This window comes from Maylandia zebra, linkage group LG19, assembly GCF_041146795.1.
Source record: "Maylandia zebra isolate NMK-2024a linkage group LG19, Mzebra_GT3a, whole genome shotgun sequence".
In the NCBI taxonomy this organism is placed as follows: domain Eukaryota; kingdom Metazoa; phylum Chordata; class Actinopteri; order Cichliformes; family Cichlidae; genus Maylandia; species Maylandia zebra.
The window spans coordinates 12,904,672-12,924,430 of record NC_135185.1 but is presented as its reverse complement, the minus strand read 5'-3'; the positions used below and the strand labels follow the sequence as shown (position 1 = coordinate 12,924,430).

The 19,759-nt window shown below is 43.5% G+C and overlaps 1 protein-coding gene across 1 annotated transcript; it reads right to left on the bottom strand.

The window, feature by feature from the left end:
* Positions 1 to 83: 83 nt before the first annotated feature.
* sertad4 (SERTA domain containing 4) lies at positions 84 to 18,409 on the bottom strand. The gene is made up of 4 exons (XM_004574749.3): positions 17,646 to 18,409; positions 2,833 to 3,005; positions 1,444 to 1,562; positions 84 to 1,236 (listed from the first exon to the last, which is right to left on the bottom strand). The coding sequence occupies exons 2-4, from the start codon at positions 2,984 to 2,986 to the stop codon at positions 352 to 354; spliced, it is 1,158 nt and encodes a 385-aa protein (XP_004574806.3). The 5' UTR covers positions 2,987 to 3,005; positions 17,646 to 18,409; the 3' UTR covers positions 84 to 351.
* Positions 18,410 to 19,759: the final 1,350 nt, after the last annotated feature.

The following is a 19,759-nucleotide window of genomic DNA, read 5'->3' as shown; positions in this document are numbered from 1 at the left end:
AAGCCCCATTTGAGACCTTATGCTTTGTGCTGTGGGGCTTGAAAATGGTCTTGCAGACAGTGCAATAGCAAGCTTCACTTCACTTTGGGGACCTAAGACCCCGCCATATGTGACCTTGGTCTTTATAATTGTTTGAGAAATGTGTGCAGTGCCAACAGAGGCCAAGAAGAGGCTGTTTTTCTTCATCTCACTAATGCTAATGACAGCTGTGTCTGTGTACCCTGAAGTATAATAACCCATTAAAATAAAGCTGACTTGGCATTTCTATAGTGTAGGTAGCTTCCACCTTAATCTGTTATGAGACAGTTGTCGTCATCATTACATTTTTAGGAGACTTAGAATGCTATTGAATTATTGTCTGTGAGCCCTCCGATGCCAAAAGCTCAGCTTGTGTGGCCCTCTTTCTGTTGCAGTACAGTCCCACTGGCACTGTCTCACGCCTTCTTCCTCCTCCTCCTCTTCCTCCTCTTCTTCCTCCTGCTCTCCCTCCTCTTCTTCCACCCTATCTGTCATGCAGCTGTCCTCTGTCCTCCCGTGTGCATCACCTAGCAGGGTCCTAGTCCTACTTTTCTGGCTTGATTTGTTGCTAACGACATCAACCGAAGGCCCCGCTTGTCTTCTTTCATCATCGTCTTCCTCGTCCTCCTCCTCTTCCTCCCGCTCTTCTTCCTCCTCCTCATTTTCCTCCTCTTCCTCAACATCGTCATCCTCATCATCACGATCATCCACGGCCACTGCCAGCCCTAACTTACTATGGCTGGCCAGCTGAAAAAACGAGGAGGAGTGCGGTGCAGACGAGCAGGAGAGCGCTGCATCGTACATGGAGAATGGGAGGTGGAGGTAGTGTCCTGCGGCGGCCGCCGCGGCGTAGATGCAGCAGCATGTCTGGGCACAGTCAGGGCGAAGATCCCCCTGTCCCCCACGGACCATTCGGAAACGTTTGCGTAAGGGCGGCCCGGCTTGGGGCGCTAAGCAGATGCGGGCGGGCACTGCTCTGTGGAGTGCCTGGTGAGCGGGGTTAGTGCTGGGAGGCAGGATGCAAGGGCCAGAGGCAAACGCTGGGTTGGGCGGAAAGCACCAGTCAGTGCTCTGGAGCAGGATCTCTGCTCGCAGACGCCGAAGGAGGTTGTTAACAAGAACGGAGCGGCGGAGGAATGCCTCGGGGTCGTCGATGAATCGCATCTTCTCCAGGGAGAGGCGCAGCACGTGGGCACGCTCCTCCAGAACCGGTGCAACCTGAAGGACAGTTTTCCATTAGATCTACCTGTCAGTGACCTGCCTCAATTAGTAACAAAATACAGAGACGGAAATAGCTGGACTTAAAAATATTTGCATTAAACAGCACTGATACTGTAAAGTTTGTGTTTCGGAATAAACTAAACGCTTCACTTTTCAACAGTCTTTCCACTTATTCTGTCTCAGTGTGTTTGTACCAATACTTACAGTCTGGCAGTATGTCCTGAAGCTAAAGGGTGCCTCATCATCATCATCAACAAACTTCCTCTTGAAGTACGCGATCCTCGACATTGAAATATGATCAGGAACTCGTCTGCAGGATGACTCTGCGCAGAGAGGGAGAGAGAATATCACCATTAATCATTTGCACTGATGAACTATAAGTTTTCACCATTACTGCGTGACATTAGCTAACATTAATCACCGACTGAATATAGAATATTTAGACTCCTGCTACTTAAAGGAACAGTTCCCAGTCCAGCCTGTCGTGCTGTTTATCCAGCTGTATTATTTCATCTGAGGTGCCCAGTTTCGTAGAAATCCACAGTAGAGATATCCACCTTCTGTTGAATATATTGGACGCAGCTGGCACGTGCTATCATGCCAAAAGTACATTTGAAAGAGTCAGCAGCGGTGTCTCTTTTTAGAACCTACGACATGGTTACTAAACAAATCCACAAACCTTGCAGTTGCCTTTAAAATACATAAAACTACTCACAACAAGGTTTGTGGAGCTGATTTGTTATATATTTATTTGAGTAATCAGGTCTCGTGATTTCTGCAAAGAGACACTGCCGCTGTATTTTGGGTCGCTTTAAGCACTGCAAGCTTGAGTGTCATCTGCCTCGTATGCGAGCGAAAAGAGACATCTCTGTATCTCCAACACTACGTGACTCACACCTGAATAATCTAGATTTATAAACAGCACCACAGGCCAGAGGCAAAAACAGATCAATTTGATTTGGGGGTAAACTGTCCCTGCAGGCGTTTATGCAGAAGCCAAAAATAGTAAATATAAATGAAATATTTTTATATTGAAATTAATGTGCACACTATGGGGATGTTTAAGACACTGAAATACATGTTAAGATTTCAGAAGTGCCAAAGAGAGACACAGAAACTTTGTGAGGCGACCCCGACTAAATTTTTTTATTCTTGGGGTGAAGTCAGGGGACAAAACCTCAGAGACCAGGGTCAGAGAAAGGTCGGAGTCAGAGTTAATACTTTAGCTGAAACATCTGTCTAATGCAAGACTAAAATACCAACATATCTTTTGAAGCTTTTGCAGGGTCTTTGTCTTATGAGTGGGCTCTAAATTAAAATGGAACTAAGAAGCACATGCCAGCCTGCTACCATGTTAATTAGCTGACCGCTCAACACAACAGCATCTGCTACAACCTCCCATAAGAAGCGCTGCATGCTTACATTCTGGTTCCTGGAGAGCAAGTCGCCTTGATGAGGCTTGGGCAGATGGCTCAGATTACAAGGTCGAGCGTGGCCACACAACTGTTTTAACTCTGCTTGTTTTACTCAACAACTTTAATTGTGCAAGTTTGAATAAACAACTTAACTGTGCAAACATCAGTCTGTGTGTACCTGGAGTGAATTGTTCTTCGGAGCTGCATGGCGGGGCGGGGTTTGACAGGCAGGTCTTAGTGCAGCGCTCCGACTCCCATATGGGCTGGTAAGTGGAGAGCGGAGGGTCTCCCTCTGGGTCCAGGAAAGGATTCATGGACAAAACAAGGGTCATCTCTCTCTCCTAATCAGGTCTGGAATAAACAGAATAAAAGAACGACCAAGCTCAGCCTCCACTTATAAAGACATCACATCAACTTACGCAGTATTTGGAAACAGAATGATAAACTGAGTTTGGTTTATCCACTATTAGCGGTTAATAATGAACCGGTTTCCATAAATCTCACAAGCGCTCTGCATATGTTCCCCTAATGACGCAGTAAACGTTAACAAGCTGTTTATCTGATGCTGCCAAATACATTGATTTTGCGTGGAGGAGTAACCAGCTTCTGTTCGAGCTGCATGACACATCTGAACGGCAATAATGGCGAGCGCTAAAAATTGGCAGATGGTTGGCAGCTCCGTTATATGCGCAGTTCTGTAAAGCGAGGGACAGATGGAGAAATGACACCCACTCACACCATGAATTCCCTATTGATTAGTTGGTGGGAGACTTGGCGAGATGTTTGACACCAATTTGTTCGGTGAAATGGATCCCACACATCAAATCACACTGGGAAGATTGTGTCAACAACATGATAATCTAGGAAGCGAAGGAGATGACGTGCGCGGTGCCAGCAGGACCGGAGCACAGGGCATACGATTTGACAACATGTTTCCAACAGGCACTGCGCTTATTTGATTCTTATTAATGCTGAATTAAGTGTGAACAGAACAAAATATTTCACTCTGCACCACCTTACGTTTGAAACTGAAGTGACGCCGCTAAGACACCAAGATATTACTTGGCAGCGAGCAGCAGTAACCTGCCAACTGAGCTTTTTCAATCTGAAAACAGAGCCCTACTGTGAAGATGCCGAGTGGCCCGACAGCCAAAATCTGTCTGTGATCCTGCGAATCAGCAGAGAGACGCCGAATCGCTCTTTTGATCACAGTGAATGGCTGTCATTTGGTTCACTGTTGATATTTTCCCCCCTTCATGCAGAATGCAGAGCCAGCTGTTTGAGTTATCAGCTGCCGGACCTCCTTGTCACCACCTTTCCTCCTCAAAGCTTCTCCTGCCCCTCCTCCACCTGCCCGCTCGAACAGATATCATCGCCCACAATCCATCCTGACAGACCAAACTGAGGCGACACCATCTCAGCCTCACCCCTGTTGGGTAGCTGATTAAAATGTCCGCTTCAATAAGCTCCCAGTTTTGCTTGGCTGAACAGTTTTATTTCTCTGTGCAGCTTTTCTAGCGTTTGCCTTTAACTGACTAATCAGGCACACCTAAAGCCAACGAAACATCAGCTCAGACAGAGCTGCTCTCACCAATCCAATCTACTCGTCCCCGGGGAGTAATGGATTACACACAACGGCGGTGCATACAGCAGACATGCTTTAAAACTCAACATTGCCAGTCTTGTGCTATTTTTTTTCTACACCACTGCAGTTGTTGCAGCAATCTGGCAATGTAGTTAATTTTATGCTCCATTTTATCCTCACTCATGAACAAGACCCCCTGTGAGCTACGACCTCATGACGGCAGGATTTACACGTCGCCGCGATTGCACGAGCTGCAGCATCGGAAGAAATAGCCAGCGGGGTCAATGAAAGTGAAGTGCATATTTAGGAAATTAAGCTGATACAGACAAGAGAACAACAAGTGGTTAAGCTTGCAATGGAAAAATGTAAATGCAAACATCAAGAGAGAACAAAACAAACCAAAAAACTGTGTTTGGCAATCCACTGAATTACTGTCACTGCATGAAACTCAGCCTCTTTGCAAAGCTGTGACCTAGAGAGGGTCATTTAAATGTCCACTGCCTCGCGATGGGTAAACGCGAAAACATCTAAAAGTCGGTTAGAGTACACACTCTTTGGAATCGACCAACATTGAGAAGACAGGAGTAACACCAAAGATCAATAGTCTCTCCTCATCATATCACATATTTTCAGACCTGCAGAATTAGACAATATCATTTATGTTTTCGTACTTTGGCTTTTCATAAATCACTTCTTCAACAAAGCTGCGTCACTTTTTGCAGCTTTGCTTTCAAACTAATAAAAAAAAGTCACACAGTGACACAACCAGTCTCTTTTGAGGTTAAAGTGCTGTTTTTGTCAGTTTTAAAATGTACTAAATAGAGCACACACTTAGACCAATATTGATTTCTTTTAGGCAGCTAAAATCCACTTTGCTGCTGACCAGTTCACATGGCTTTAGCTTCTATCCCGGGCTGTGCTCCTGTCTGCTGGATCCGCCTGTTATGAACGGTCACAGTTTTTCAAGATTTCAATAGTCATGCTACGCAAAAGCAGAAGAGAACACTGGATATTGGTAAAGTGTATATAAAGTACATTAAAGTGTACAAATGGGAGAAACATGTAAAACTAAAGATGATTATAGTAGACAAAATATTTTGTGTGGAACAAATGAAAATGAAAAAGTGACATTTGTAAAGGTATGTAAGGAAAACACATCCACCCATCTTTTTAATTGCTTATCCACTTAAGGTTGGAGGGAGATGACACTGGGACACTGGGAAAGAGGCAGGATATATCCTAGACAGATAAGGTCAGGATGATACGGTTGGGCGAGACGTCCAACAACCAACATCAGTCCAGCAATCGCTGAACATTTGGGAACAAATTTGATTTGAAAAGAAAAAAAAGGGCTGGGAAGCTGAAGAAATGAGATGAAGGACTCCCTGCAGCCTCTAAATGAACAAAGAAATTTACTGCAAGAGGTTAACATAGCATGTTAGCTCAGAAAGGAGACAAACTTGGAGAGTGCTGTCCTACTTAATCATTTCAACTTCTTGTTTGAAGCCAACTTAATGCAACTTACTTAATATTCATTTTGTAAATTATGGTTCTGTTAGTTCAAGTATGGATGCAGTCTCCCTAAGATGCTTGAGGTTTTAAAAACAGGATTTTGGGTGACACCACAGTGGCTTTGTCCATCTTCATCACACACAAATAGGCTTAGAGGAGCAGCTGGTGAATTTTGACTATATATGGAGGAGAAAGTGATGATTTTAAACACTTGCCCTAAATTTGAGGTAACGGGCACACAGACTGTGGTACTGTGGTTGGGGAAATTCAGCAAGCAGATTTTAATGTCGGCACATGTGGAGGAATCAGACGGAGAACAGGCCAGAAAGAGCTTGAGGGTTTTCTTCTGACTCCCCGCTGGAGCCTGCAACTCAGCTATTCTGGTTTTGGTCATAATCCACCATGTTACATTGTGAATTATGCATATTTTCTAACATGCTGTCAAATTAGTCAAATCATACTTCTGTGAACTGCATTTCACTGCTGAGGGTTTCCACACCTGAGGACCACCAACTAAGGCCAATTATGTCACTGTTATTGAGCGCTAGTGCCATGCTTCATTAGCAGCTTTGGCCCCTCTCATCTCTCCACCCCAAGCTGCTTTTTTGCCCTCAGCTATTTTTCCCTCCATCACCTCCCCTTACCGCTGCTATTGCAACGTTTGCTCGGGCACAAAGAAACAAGCATGCCATTACTCCCTCTGCCCTCCGTAGGGACCTCCATCTCGACATCCCCTCTCCCTCCTTCGCTCGTCTCTTTCATCCCCCCACCCTCTCCGCCTGAATCCCTCTCTCAGTCTCTTGCTGACATCCTTTCAACAGCGGTCACAGTTGACAGCTCTCTGAACCAAGGGGGTGAAGAAAAACAATGAGAATGCCGACAGAGCAGCTTCCCTACATGTGCAGCAATACTTCTTGTTCTTCAAAGAAAAGGAGGGGGAGGAGGAGGAGGCAGTGAGAACAAGTGTGTGTGTCTGTAAAAGAAGAAGGAGGAAGAAACGGAGGGTTGAGGAATAAAAGCAGGGAACGAGGGAACGAGGAGAGAATAATCTCTCCTCCCGTTCTTTTTCTGAATGTGTGCATTTCAGGGGCAAAAAAACAGAAGAAAAAAAACTGAGTGCGCACAAGTGTGTGCTAGCATTGTGTGAGTGCTTCACCTCTGTTCAGTCACAGCTCCTCTGGCTCCATCCCTCTTATCTTTCTTCTCTCGCAGCTTCCCTAACTCTGTCTGACTCTCCATCTCGCCTTCTTTTTCATTACACTCTTTGATGATGAGAAGTTAATTGCGGTGCCAGGGCACGAGACAAACCGTGGGAGGGATACAGAGAGTGATCGCGAATAGGAAGGAAGACTGAGGGGGGGAAGCGACAGAGGGAGCGCGGGATAGATGGTATGAGTCAGGGAACGAAAGATAAGTGCCTTAGGAGCCTTGTCATGAGTGGAGACAGATCGCCTGCAGGGATGATTTCTGCTGCTGTGATTGACTCCCTCCCTCCAGCGTTGAGACAGGCAGGCGAACACACACTCAGACACACACAGCTTGATGTGTCCTGAAACATTTTGAAAGGGAAGCCAAGAAAGGACCACAAATGCTGACCACGGTGCTCAGACACACATATTTCTATGGAGGTGTTCAGTTATCACAGTACTCCGCAAAGGTGTTGGACACGTCGCATGCTTACATAGTCATTTATCATGCAACACCATTAGGGTGTCAAATTTATTCTGCACCACAGCTGCAAACGTACAGCTAACATCGTGATCTTCAGCCACAAGGAGAAGAGCTTAAGAGCGAAACTACAAAACTTTATAATGTCAGGTTAAACTTCCCAAGTAAACCATCCTATGAAATGTAAGTTGCAGCTGGGATTTTTTTATTGTTCTTTGGGCCTAAATAAAGTGACAAAATCCAACAATAGAGAGGATTACAGATGAATCCATGACACACATTAACAGAACTTATCTGGTGTTTTTTCCTCAGCTTTCCTTCTGCCTTCATCCTGTATTAGATTTTAAAAATTTCTCACATTTGTTTTGGATATGGATTACATTTGATCCTTCTCATGAGAAATACGCAGAAATGCGTCTGTGACCGGCAGTGGGGCGAAGCAAACCCCACTGCTTTTACATGAAAGGGCACAAGCTCCACATTAGTTAGTGTGTATCTTAATTATGGTTTTAGTGTCGTAGAGTTCATTAATCCTGACATTCCTTGATAGCCCCCAAGGTAAAGCTAAGTAGGTCAAATTCATTTCATAGTGCAGCCCATCAATGGGAACATCACAGAGTCGGTCTGAGATCAGACAAAGAGACACGACAGCCTGAAACAACAGAACCGTGACAGGTTTATTGGAGAACTTGAACAGTTCTAGAAATAAAGCTTCTATATAATGCATTTAATATTACATAAAAACTGTATTTATCTAATTACTGATATGTCTCGCTTCTTGTGTTCATATGTACGCTATACATATTGTTCCTGCTGTTCCTAGAAACTGCTGCTGTAATACATTAATAATCTGCATCTCATTATCTATGTAAATGGCTCATGTTGGTTATTTTAGGTGTCCATTTATCGATACACGTTTTTAGGTACACCTTGCTAGCACGAGGTTGGACTCTTGGTACTGGCAATTCTTTTTCTTAATGGAAAAGATTGAGCAGGGTGCAGATTTTTCGGCTGAACACCTATGATGAGATCTGGTGTCATGTTTAAAAAAAACGTTCAGTTGCTCCTTTGGTACCAAGGAGCACAAAGTGTGCCAGGAACATATGACTCACAGCATCGTGTTTTTCAAATATTTGAAAAATCCATGACTCCAGTTTAATGAACCTGTGAGAATTGGAAGCTGAGCTTCCTGTTCTTAGCTGACAGGACTGGCTTCTGGTGTGCTCTTCTGCTGATGTGCTCTGCACTCAGAGATGCTCTTCTGTGTTGCATTATCTGAGTTGCTGTTGCCTTCCTATTAGCTGAAAGTGATCTGGCTATTTTCTTTAACCTCTGACATCTATGAGATGTTTTATCCCTGAACGTCGAACGTTCCCTGTAAACCCTAGAGATGGGAATAGCAGCCCACCTGCCACCAAGAGCTATGCCACGTTTAAAGTCTAATCACCTCTCATTCTAATGCTCGGTAGGGCTGAACGATTATGGAAAATAATCTAATTGCGATTTTTTGCCCCAATATTGCGATTGCGATGCGATATGCGATTATTTTTTAAGGTATTTGTCTTCTGTATTATTAAACAAAGACAAGCAATACATCATATAGTATGGCCAATACTATATTACATTAATTTTAAACTGTTCTTTCCTGGAAGACAGACCTCTGTTATGATGACATGAGGTGATGCATGAATTGATGACTGACATTTTTATTTAACTTCTTCAATCACAACAGTATATTTGAACATACACAATAGTTTATTTTTAGCTTACAAACATCTGAGCATAAAGTGCTGACAAGGAACCCTGGTGTAAACATTAAAATGAAAGTCAGTACAATGTGCAGATTGCAGAAATATACATAAAAAAAAATCAGTGGCTTTACCACACTCAGTTTTTCGACATCTGTGAACTACTAGACAGTCATTCAATTAAAAAATAATATTAAATAAATAAAACTAATAAATAAAAAATACACACATCTTACTGATCTCTGCAGTCAGTAACATTACACATAAAGTGCAAACATAATAGCAATTGTATAAACACACACACAAACACGCCTTTAAAGTTTAAAGGCGTGAAATTGGACGGTCTAGCCTTCTGATTAGCTAATCAGAAGGCTAGTTCTGATTAGCGTCACCGCTGTCTCGGTGGAGTTTAATAAACTCGGCCGTCTGCTTCTTGCTATCTAAAATATAACCAGACACTGGTGTAAATTCTCGACTGTCTCATACTTCTGTTTAATAAGTTTTCTGTTTGACGTTTAGTCAGCTGTGTGAAAACCAAGGAGGAACCCACCCGGGGGATTAATAAAGTTTTATTTTATCTAATCTAATAACTTTAATCTCAGCCAAACCGATTTACTCACGAACAAACAAAACACTGAAAAAAGCCCAACAATAACATTTTTAGGTTGTCTAAGTGACTTATATATTACGTTTAACCCGAGCAGCGAAACTCCGCGGTGATCTGAAAATGATGTGCCGGGAGTTGTGCCGTTCTCGGCCGCATCAGTAACCCTCGAGCTCCCGGCTAGCTGTCGAGCTGGTGGGTAGCAGACGCCTCTGAAAACGTCGAAGCACTTTTGCAAATATGGGATATCTTGATAAACCGAGCAGATATTTGATGTTTACACAACTACTTTCTCGCCTGAAAATATGTTAAAAGTTTATTTTGTGATCCAGAAAGATTAGTATGAGTAATTTTAAAACTTAGTAGCGGCCGCCATTGCTGGAAACTGGAGTTTGGCTGGGCCGCGCTATGAATTCTGGGATATGGTAGTAATTTGGACAGCCTTCGGCGCGTCGCTGTGACGTAATTGGTCTACAAATGCGGCCTCAGGAGGATGCAGCCCATGAATTGTATAATATAATCGCAGTATAATCGCAGCCTTTGCGGTTAGAAAATTGCACTTGATCATGTCGCGATATTATCGCAAATGCGATATATCGTTCAGCCCTAATGCTCGGTGTGATTTTCAGCAGGTCGTCTTCATGCCTAAGTACACTGAGTCGCTGCCATGTGATTAGATATTTGTGTTAATAAGCAACTGAGCAAGTATACCTAAAAAAGTGTCCGGTGACTGTATGTGACAAAAAAGTTGGTTTTTCTTGACGTGAATGTTGGCGTGACACCTCCTATTGTACTGTGACCCTCCTGACTGGAAACCACAGCTACAATCTTGTGAGTGGTGTCACACATACACCTCCAACTATGACGGTGTTAACAGCTGGATTTTACTGGACTTCGGTGTTCATCTTCTTCATTTTTCTGCAGCTACATGCCTTAGAAGTGAACACTGTACCACTGCCAGCAGCTTTTGTTTTCACATTTTGTTTGCAACTGCTGCACAGCATCCACACACACACACAGCAGGTTTTTATGCTGAACGTGATACTCTGTAGTCACAGGCATTTATGACATTAAGGTGGGTAAACCAGGACCCTCAGCTCACAGTGTTTTAATATATGAGAGCGTGTTGTCTGCATCTTGTCAGCTGCTGTTTTTTAGGAATATTTAAGAGAAAAAAAAATGAGCACCAGCCAAACATGGGGGATTTTATTTGTCCACTGATTCTGAGAAGCTTTGAAGCATGTCTCTAATAAACTCTGTGCTCTCTCTCAAAGTATTTTTCTCTGCGGCCTCAAAAATGCTAATCAATCCAGCATGTGTTTAACAGTGTGTGTGTGTGTGTGTGTGTGTGTGTGTGTGTGTGTGTGTGTGTGTGTGCTAAATGTTTACTCCCTGTTTCTTTGGCCAGGTTTTTACTTCAAGCCTTAGGGGAGCAGATAGCAGGGAAAAGATGTCTGTGGTTTTCGCATCAAAATAGATCCCGGACGGCCTGAGAGCTTCGCACACAAACATGCGATGTGTCACGATGTAACAACCACGCAGAATCAAGCAGATAAATTGTGCAAAAGGGAATTGCGCAGAGGACACAAGTGTGTCGGCAAGATTTTGTTCTGCCATATTCCATTGCAACAAATGCACAGCCAGAGCAACAAGAGCACAAATTCTGACAAGGAGCAACTATGTTTGCAGTCCTCAAATCTTAATAAAATAAATAAATAAATAACCTGCTGCAGATGTTATATAGCTCTAGATAAGTAGGTAATATTATAAGTGTGAACACTGGGGTCATGATTAGGTGCTTCTGGGTAAAAAAATGACCTTTGACACAGAGATATATGAGCAGTAATGTAAAATGTGGAAACATCAATGTAACTGCAGTTTCTTCTCTTTTAATGAGTAAATTAATTCCTTTTTAATTTTAATTATTGTCCAAAAGATGAAAAATCTGTAACACTAAATTGTTATTATTCAAGTTTAAAATACAAATTGGGATATATCAAAGTTTCTATAAGAAAGTCCAAAAATGAACGAGTTCTGTATTTCCTGAGGTGCTCGGTCACTGAAGGGCTCCTTTGATGGCACTGAATGCCAGTAAGGTGAGGTGAAATGCATTTAATACAATGCATTATAAAGCAGTGGGTATCAAACTCTCTGGCCCCAAAGCACAGAAAAAGGGCAAACCAAAATTTCAACACGCATCTGCCTAAAAAACCTGACGTCAGTTCTCGACTTTAATGTCAGATGAGGGCCCTTTTGAGCACGACACCGACATTTCTTTTTGCTTTTAAAAACACTTTGTCTACTTCAGAAGAGCTGACGGTCTGATAAACTCTCTCTCATATTTCATTTCCAGGTGCCTTTACAGCTGGTATGGCACCATGTTGGTTGGGACTAATATCATACATTTAAATTGTATTAATTGCTTTTTGTACCTCTGCAGTAATAATAGCACACCCAGGCTTGCTGTGGGACACCATCTGGAAGATATAAAGCCCTGAGAAGCACACTGATATTGACCTTATGCATATGCATGAAGCAAAAAAAGGCTTTTAAAAATTCACTGTCAACAGCGTCAGCTCCTGTCACTGTCAGCCTTTGTGTGTGTCAGTACTTGCTCCTGCACAGATACAGGCAGGTGCGTGCGTGTGCTGGCAGTTTGTGTGGTGGACCAAATCTAAGCGACACATCTCCACAGTGGGAAGATAAGTGGGTGTAGCCCTGAAAGAGCTGCCTGTGGTTGCGTTGACGGGAGTTTCAACAGCAGGCTTCCTCAGAGCTCTGTGATCTCACGGCAGGCACTTTGGATCTCGCAGGAAGAGGAAAAAGTTGAGTGTCGGCACTGCCTTCGCTGCTCCCTTGCTTTTCTTTATAGTGTGATGCCTGCTGCCTCTGCTCACACACAGACACTGAATGCTGATGTGATGTGACGGGGACAGCGGCACTGAAACCTGTCACATGTGGAGTACCTGTTGTGTCTAGAGATACCTGGCCAGATGCATCAATACAACACGTGGTCTTTTCTATCCTCAGTCTCGCTTTCACTACAGAGGCTTTCAAATACTGAAAGCTTCTAGAAATGTGCATCTGACTGCAAATGCAAATAAAGTACAATTAAATGTGGCACAAAAGCAGCCAGAAACCCTTTCGGCAACTCAAAACTTTAAACAGCATCATCTACAATATGGATACAGAAATGTGTACTAACGAGAGCTTACACAGTCAATAAATGTCATTCCAAAAGGATGCAGCTGCTTGCACTGATTCTGCGCTTCATTAACTGCCTTTCCACCCACCTGTTTGTGTAACACAGAGTTAAAATAGCACCTTCAAAGTGCGAAGCTGAGAGTTGGTGAATCAGAAAATGTGACAAAGAGCAACGGAAACAAACTGTACATAAAGTGATACAGCGAGACAAAATCCTGGCTTTCTATCGCTTTGGGGTTGACTTGTTTTGCCGTTGTAATGTTAAAAATGTTAATTTAGTAGCGTGTCTGCCTCAAAATTCAACTCACTAAATAATTGACCACTAAAAGAACTTGGAGTTGCATTTGTGTCAGCGATCATTTTCCACTTATCCAACGCCAGGTCATTTTGGACGCAGGCTAGCAGGATATTGGAGGCATCCTTCTCCCCAGCAAAACTTTCCACTTCCTCCCAGGTGATTCTGAAGCGTTCCGAGGCCAGATAAATAATAAAGTCTCCAGTCGGCTGTTCATGGAAAACCTTCAAAGGGAGTCACCCATGAGGCACCCTGACCCAATGCCCACATCACCTCAGCTGGCTCCCGTTGGCATGAAGAAGCAGCTGGAAAACTGTATACAATGAATTTCTCATTATGCAGGACAAGAGAACATAGTGCTGTGAACACCTCACAGTGTATGGTCACTGTTAACCATTGAGGAACAAATAACAGTGTGGAAGTCTTAGCTAGCAGCTATAATGTGGTGACCGTCTGATTGTTTTAATTAGCTCCTTTGGCGTGCTTTTTTATCCAGTTTAAAGCCAACATGCTTCCAGCTTCATCCCAGACTGGTGACCTATCCAGGGTGTATCCTGTTTATCATCCCCCACTTATCCAATTCAGCAACCCTGAACTGGATAAGAGGAAGAAAATGGATGAATAAAACCAGTATAATCCCATCTGTGAGGAGTTCATAAAATCAGTCGGAAATATTGGACTAATTGTGGTTATTTGGAAATTCTGAAAAGTTTAAAGTAAAACTTATTAATCAATCAATTGAAACAGAATAAAATCCCTGCTTTAGTATAATAAAATACCCACAATGTGTTTTTTATTATTATTAGCATTTTGTTTCTTTTTAACACTATCATTAGTATACACGATGCATTAAAAAACGAATGTTATTTAATAAAAATACGTAAAATATAAACAGAGATTTAGATGCTGACACACTTTGCATAAAAAATAAGTGCTGCAGGTTAATACCAGCTGGCAGAGAGTGGCAGGATGACTAATAAACTCTATGAGAGAGGATGAACTGAGGGTGATCAGCATACTTTAACTGAGAACTGTAAGCTAACACGCAGCCCACTTCTTCTCAATATGGAGAAGCTACGACCCATCAACGCGCCTGTTGAAGTGGGGGCGGATAGTGTGCGCGAGTGCTGGCATCAGAGGGTGAAGCAGCGAGAGGGAACAGATAGAGAGTAGATAATAGCTTTCATGACATCAAGATCTCCTTCAGAATAGCAACAACAAGGCGCTGTGAGCCATGAATCAAAACTGAGACACTCAAATGGAAAGCAATTAGCCCCCTGCTAGTGAAGTGGACCGCAGTCAAACAGAAGCAGTAGCCATGCTGACTAAATCAGAGAGAAACGCTGCAGAGGTGTGAACAAAAAGTCAATCAACAGGTTTTTTTCAGAGATTTAAAAAAGCCCCGAGACACATGTCAACAGGGCTCGTATCGCTGGCCTTGTCGACAGACGTGGGCAGATACTGGATGCTTTTTCCTGTTTTTTGGTGTTAAGTTCATTAGTAATGCAATGACGAATTTAAAATGGTCAGTTATGGTTACAAAAAGGACTCCTGTGTGCTAATAAATGCCAAAACCAAGCTGAACCCCCCCCCCAAATAAACACTGATATATGACCAGAATTTCACCAGTGGTACACATCTGGCAATACAAAAAAAAAAAATCACAAATAAGTCCAGCTACTCTGAATGTCCCAATTAAAATTGAAATACAGCACGAGGCAAAATTCCCACCATCTGAGCTGGAGCTGTGCAGACTCTAAGGCAGTGGAGTTATGCTTTTATTTGGTCCAGATTTACGTTTTCTATCGAGCAGCTACAGAAAGCAAAAATGATTTCTGTCTGGTGTTTGTTTCAAGGTCAAAAACTGCAGCTCCCCAAGTAACTGCCTCCTCTGCTCTTACGCTAGTATTTTCTTTCTTTGCTTTTTTCTCCTTTTTGCGTTGCATCTTTGATTGTGCTTGTGCCAGCGTGCAGCCTGTCAGGAGCTATCAGAGGGGCCGTCTTGGCCGCGGTGGCGTGACTAAGCTGGGTTCAGGGCCCTCGAGGTTTTCACCGGGCGCTCTTCTTGCTGAGCGGTGACACATGTGTTGTGACAGGGAAGCTGCATTATGGACTATCTGGGGACGGCTTGTTGTGGCTGTGAGGGTTCACGGGCCGGGGTTGTGTGTGAGTACGTCACTGCCGATGCTCCCAGAGGTGGACATGCCGCACATTAAAGACAAGCAAGGGCATCGTGTGTGTTTGTGTACAAAAAAGAAAAGAAGAAAAAGCCACCACATTGTCAGATGACAGTATAACAAATCCACTTTGCTTCTTCCTTCTGAACCTGTGCATGAAACCAAAGGTGATTTTTTTTTTAAGCTGATAAAAAAATGGGAGTGAAATCCTCCAAGACTGCACATGTGTTAGCAGTTATGATAAGTGATTAACTACTTTTCCTTTCTGGAATGTGAGGCATTTTGAAGCAGTGTTTGTACATGTTGCATTAATTCTGTCAGGTCTAAATTCACCCCAGACACCCACACTAAAGCACTGAAAGAAACCTTTGAGAAAATTCCTCTTGAGCCGCAGGATCTCGGGCTGTAAATACTGCCCGTGAGCTCCTTGCTATAAGCGAGAGCCGTGTCGCACCTTCCTCTATTTTTACACTTAATTGTGCAGAAACAAACTTGCGTTATCCTTTCCTCTGAAGTTGCTCTCCGTCCTTGTGTGTCATTCTGGAGCACAAAGGAGCATTCATGATGGGAAAGCTGTGCCTGAGGGGGGGGAGGAAAAAAAAAAGTCTGGGGCTACACCCTGCGGTCCTGACACACACACAAAAACACTCACTAAAGCAGCTCAACTTGTCTTGGCTGAGACCTTTTACACAAAACAGAGCAGGGAAAGAGAGGGACAAAGGGGATGATGTGAAGCCAGCCAGCTATCATCACCACTGACGTCCCTTCAGCATTATTTTTCCAGACTTTCCTTTGCAGTGGAGTCTCTATAATCCACTACATCTATCCTTTTTCTGCTTTTCTGCCTAATTACATACCAGTGCAGGTTTGTGTATGAGCCGCACACTTGTTAATTTTATGCTTGGCACCAGTGCGCTGAATCTCCTTAAGCGTACACTACATGTCTGCTAAGAGCCATGTTTTGCAATGCTGCTCCAGATGTGAGTCTCTGCGCCCCACTGAGGGAGATGAATAGCTGGGGGGGCTGCAGGCTACCTACAGGTTCACATCCTTAATGAGCAGAAGAGTCTGCTGAGAGCGAGATATGATTGATAGCTCAGCAACAGAACTGAAAGGGGGAAATCACAGTGAGGCTTTTGATAAAGACGGTGGGGTGGAGGGGCTCTGGCAGGCAGCAAAGAGAAGGGATCTGGCATCGGACTTGCCCGAGCTGGATGCCAAGAAGCCGTCCACCGTGCTGCAGAAGCCCCGACGCTTCCTCTTGTTACAGCGCCTCTCGTCTGTACTGTCTGACCTGGATGTTTCTCCCTGTTGCGTGCTTCACTATATTCCACATAGCACTTTTCACCCGCCTCCAAGGGAAACAAATAGCAAAGGTGGAATTCCTGGCAAGTGACTCCGGATGTTGTTGGCAGCGAGAGGAGGTGAAGCGCATCCAACACTATTACCAGCCGGCTGCACTCGAAGCCTTTATTTCACCAAAACAGCAGATACAGAAAGGCGGAGGGAGATGATGTTTATTTATTGCCTTCACTCCATTACGCATGCCAGGCTGGAATTTTTTAATCCCATCTGGGGCTAACAGGGTGTTAATAGTCCACCCTGGGAGCAGTGGATGCTTGTGACTCTAAGCCCGAGAAAGCACAGAAATGACATCAAGGAGACAACAGAAGATCAGGATTGAGCTAAATCGCCTAAAAGCCTGTCCTTTCAGAAGGCAGCAGTAATACAGGCAACCGCCACTTCAGGATTTGCAGCCAAGAGCAGTCGCCACAAAAATAATGAAGTGAGGCTGGATGGGTGCCAGGAGGGTGGCTGGTTATGTCAGCCTGCGTAATGTGTAGGACCTCGGTGTCTGTCACGTCAAACCAGTGAGCTATTGAGCGCCCCGATTCTCATTAGTCCCGCAGGTAGCAAGATCTAAATCAGGTTTATCCAACAGTTTACTCAGGTCGGTAAAATCAGGAGGACGCACAAAAACAGTTTCAATAAACATTTTCCATTCACAACTTAACATGTAGCACATTAAAACAAAATCATAAGCTACTGTTTAACAAGCAGACTGAAAACAAGGACCGCGCAGTGATTCAAAAACGAACCGAGACCATTTACTACTTCATTTTAATAGCCTACTTTTACTTTCCAGCGCCGGGATCCTGAGCACGTTCACACATTAGAGCGAGCAGATATGATCTTACCTGACTTGAATTGTTTGGACCTCGTCCTCGGCTCCACACTTGCTTTGTGGTAACGGCAGGAATCCAAGGTGCGTTAATGAAAAACGAAAAAACAACAACAACCAACTACTAAATAAATACTACCGCGTCCTCCGGCGGCTCTGCCTCGGTCTAATTTTAGACTCCTGGCAGACACGCGAGGCGCACAGGCGGGTTTAAATACTACTTGTGTAATTACCAGTTAATTAGCGACTTGTCTACATACTAATCAGTGAGCGCGCGCCGTTTTTCTTACTGCACCCGCGCGTTTTTCTAGACTGCAAAGGTTGACAGATGCTGCAGCTGTTTTATTTGATGTTTTCTTGTCTTCTCTTCGGCGGAGGGATAAAGGCGAGCCCCAGCGCTGTCTGTGGTAGTCCATTCACGGTGCTTCTCCGCGCAGAGGGTCCCGAGCTGCTCCCGTCGGTTGACAGTTAATATGAACGTGCGGCGGAGAGAAAACAACAGCAGCAGCGCCGCAGCTCCATCCCGACCAGTACTGCTGAGGAGTTCACGGCCTGCTCGGAACTTCCCCCACTCTCCCGTTCTGAGTGACTTATCGCGCCCGCGTTATTGTATGTCGATTAATTTTATATTATTTTTGCAAAAAGCACCCGCAGAAGAGCGTTTTTATTAATACGTGATAGGTTGTTATGTGGGGGATCCCTGGGTACAAATTAAAAGTCAGCCAATTCCAATGTCATGTCCACGTGGTCGAGACGACCTGCCGAAGTTCAAAGCCACCATCAGAATGAGGAAGAAAGGTAATTTAAGTGAGTTTGAACGTGGCGTGGTTGTTTGTGCCAGATGGGCTGGTCTGAGTGTTTCAGAAACTGCTGATCTACTGTAATTTCCCAACACGGTCATCTCTAAGGTTTTCAGAAAACGGTCAGAGAAAGAGAAAACATCCAGTGAGCAGCAGTTCTCTGGAAGATACCAAAGGTTACAGGAAAATGGCCAGATTGCTTTGAGCTGCTAGGAAGGCAACAGCAACTCAGATAACCACAAGTTACAACAAAGTTATGCAGAAGAGCATCTCTGAACACATAACACATCCTAAAACATTGAAGCGGCTGCACTAGAGCTGCAGAAGAGCACACTAGGTGTCACCTGCCAGCACAGAACACAGCAGAAGCACAGCTGCAGCTTTGTGATGCTATCGTGGGAACATGGACCAAAGTCTGAGAGGAACGTTTCCAGAACTTTGTTGAATCCATGCTATGAAGAATTAAGACCGTTGTAAAGGCAGAACCAAAACTGTAAAGTATCTGTTATTAAGTGGAAAATGAAACAGCTTGTGCTTTTTTTTATTGTTTTTCATCAGGATTATGTGTAGCTACTGTTGCTGTTTATTCCTCGTCTCAGTCCTTTTACTCCATCAGTATATGGGATGACACGAAAATATAAATATGCAAATACTTTTGGTAATAAAAATAGATTTCACGTGCTGCTTTCTGTGCCCAGAATGCTCATTGGATAATCTGACCAGTGTAAGACAGACACATGGGTAAAATTCTGTAACATGTTGTAATAAAGTACAAATACTGTCCAAGGATGCCGGTGTCCCAAGTTCCTTTTCTTAGTTCCTTCAATAAACAAATACGTCACTGAAAAATATTGTGAATTTAAAAAATATATATATGTATTTTTTTTGCATGGCTTTTGTTTTTCAGAGGATAAGGTAGAAGAAGATATTAGCTAATTATTGTGAAAGTTAGAGACTAGTTTCTAAACAATCATTACTTTCTTTATAAGTATATTGTATGTAGCATAAACATCCACCTTGGCCCCAATAATCCAGCATCCCTCAGGCTCAAATTTAAACCTGTTAATCAGTAGTTGAGAATAATTTGAATCCAAGTTGCAGACGGGTATTGCTTAATCTACTTAATATTTTCTTTATTAACCACTTTACATAATCCCCTGGTCTCTAAAAAGCGTGTACTTCGGCTTTTGACTGGAGCCATCAAATGTTGGTATTCTGCAGACACTCTGTAGGGCTGTTGTTGCTCGCTGGAGAAATGAAATCACCTCAGTGTTTGGATTATAGTTAATGAAGCCAAGTGCTGCAGCAGTGTGCGTGCCTTTTTGTAAGT

Excerpts from the sequence above, each read along its gene's own strand:
- sertad4 (XM_004574749.3), bottom strand. The coding sequence starts at position 2,986 with ATGACCCTTGTTTTGTCCATGAATCCTTTCCTGGACCCAGAGGGAGAC. Across the intron at positions 1,563-2,832 it reads CGAAGAACAATTCACTCCAG|AGTCATCCTGCAGACGAGTT; the intron begins GTACACACAGAC and ends CTCTCTGCGCAG. Across the intron at positions 1,237-1,443 it reads TCAGGACATACTGCCAGACT|GTTGCACCGGTTCTGGAGGA; the intron begins GTAAGTATTGGT and ends ACTGTCCTTCAG.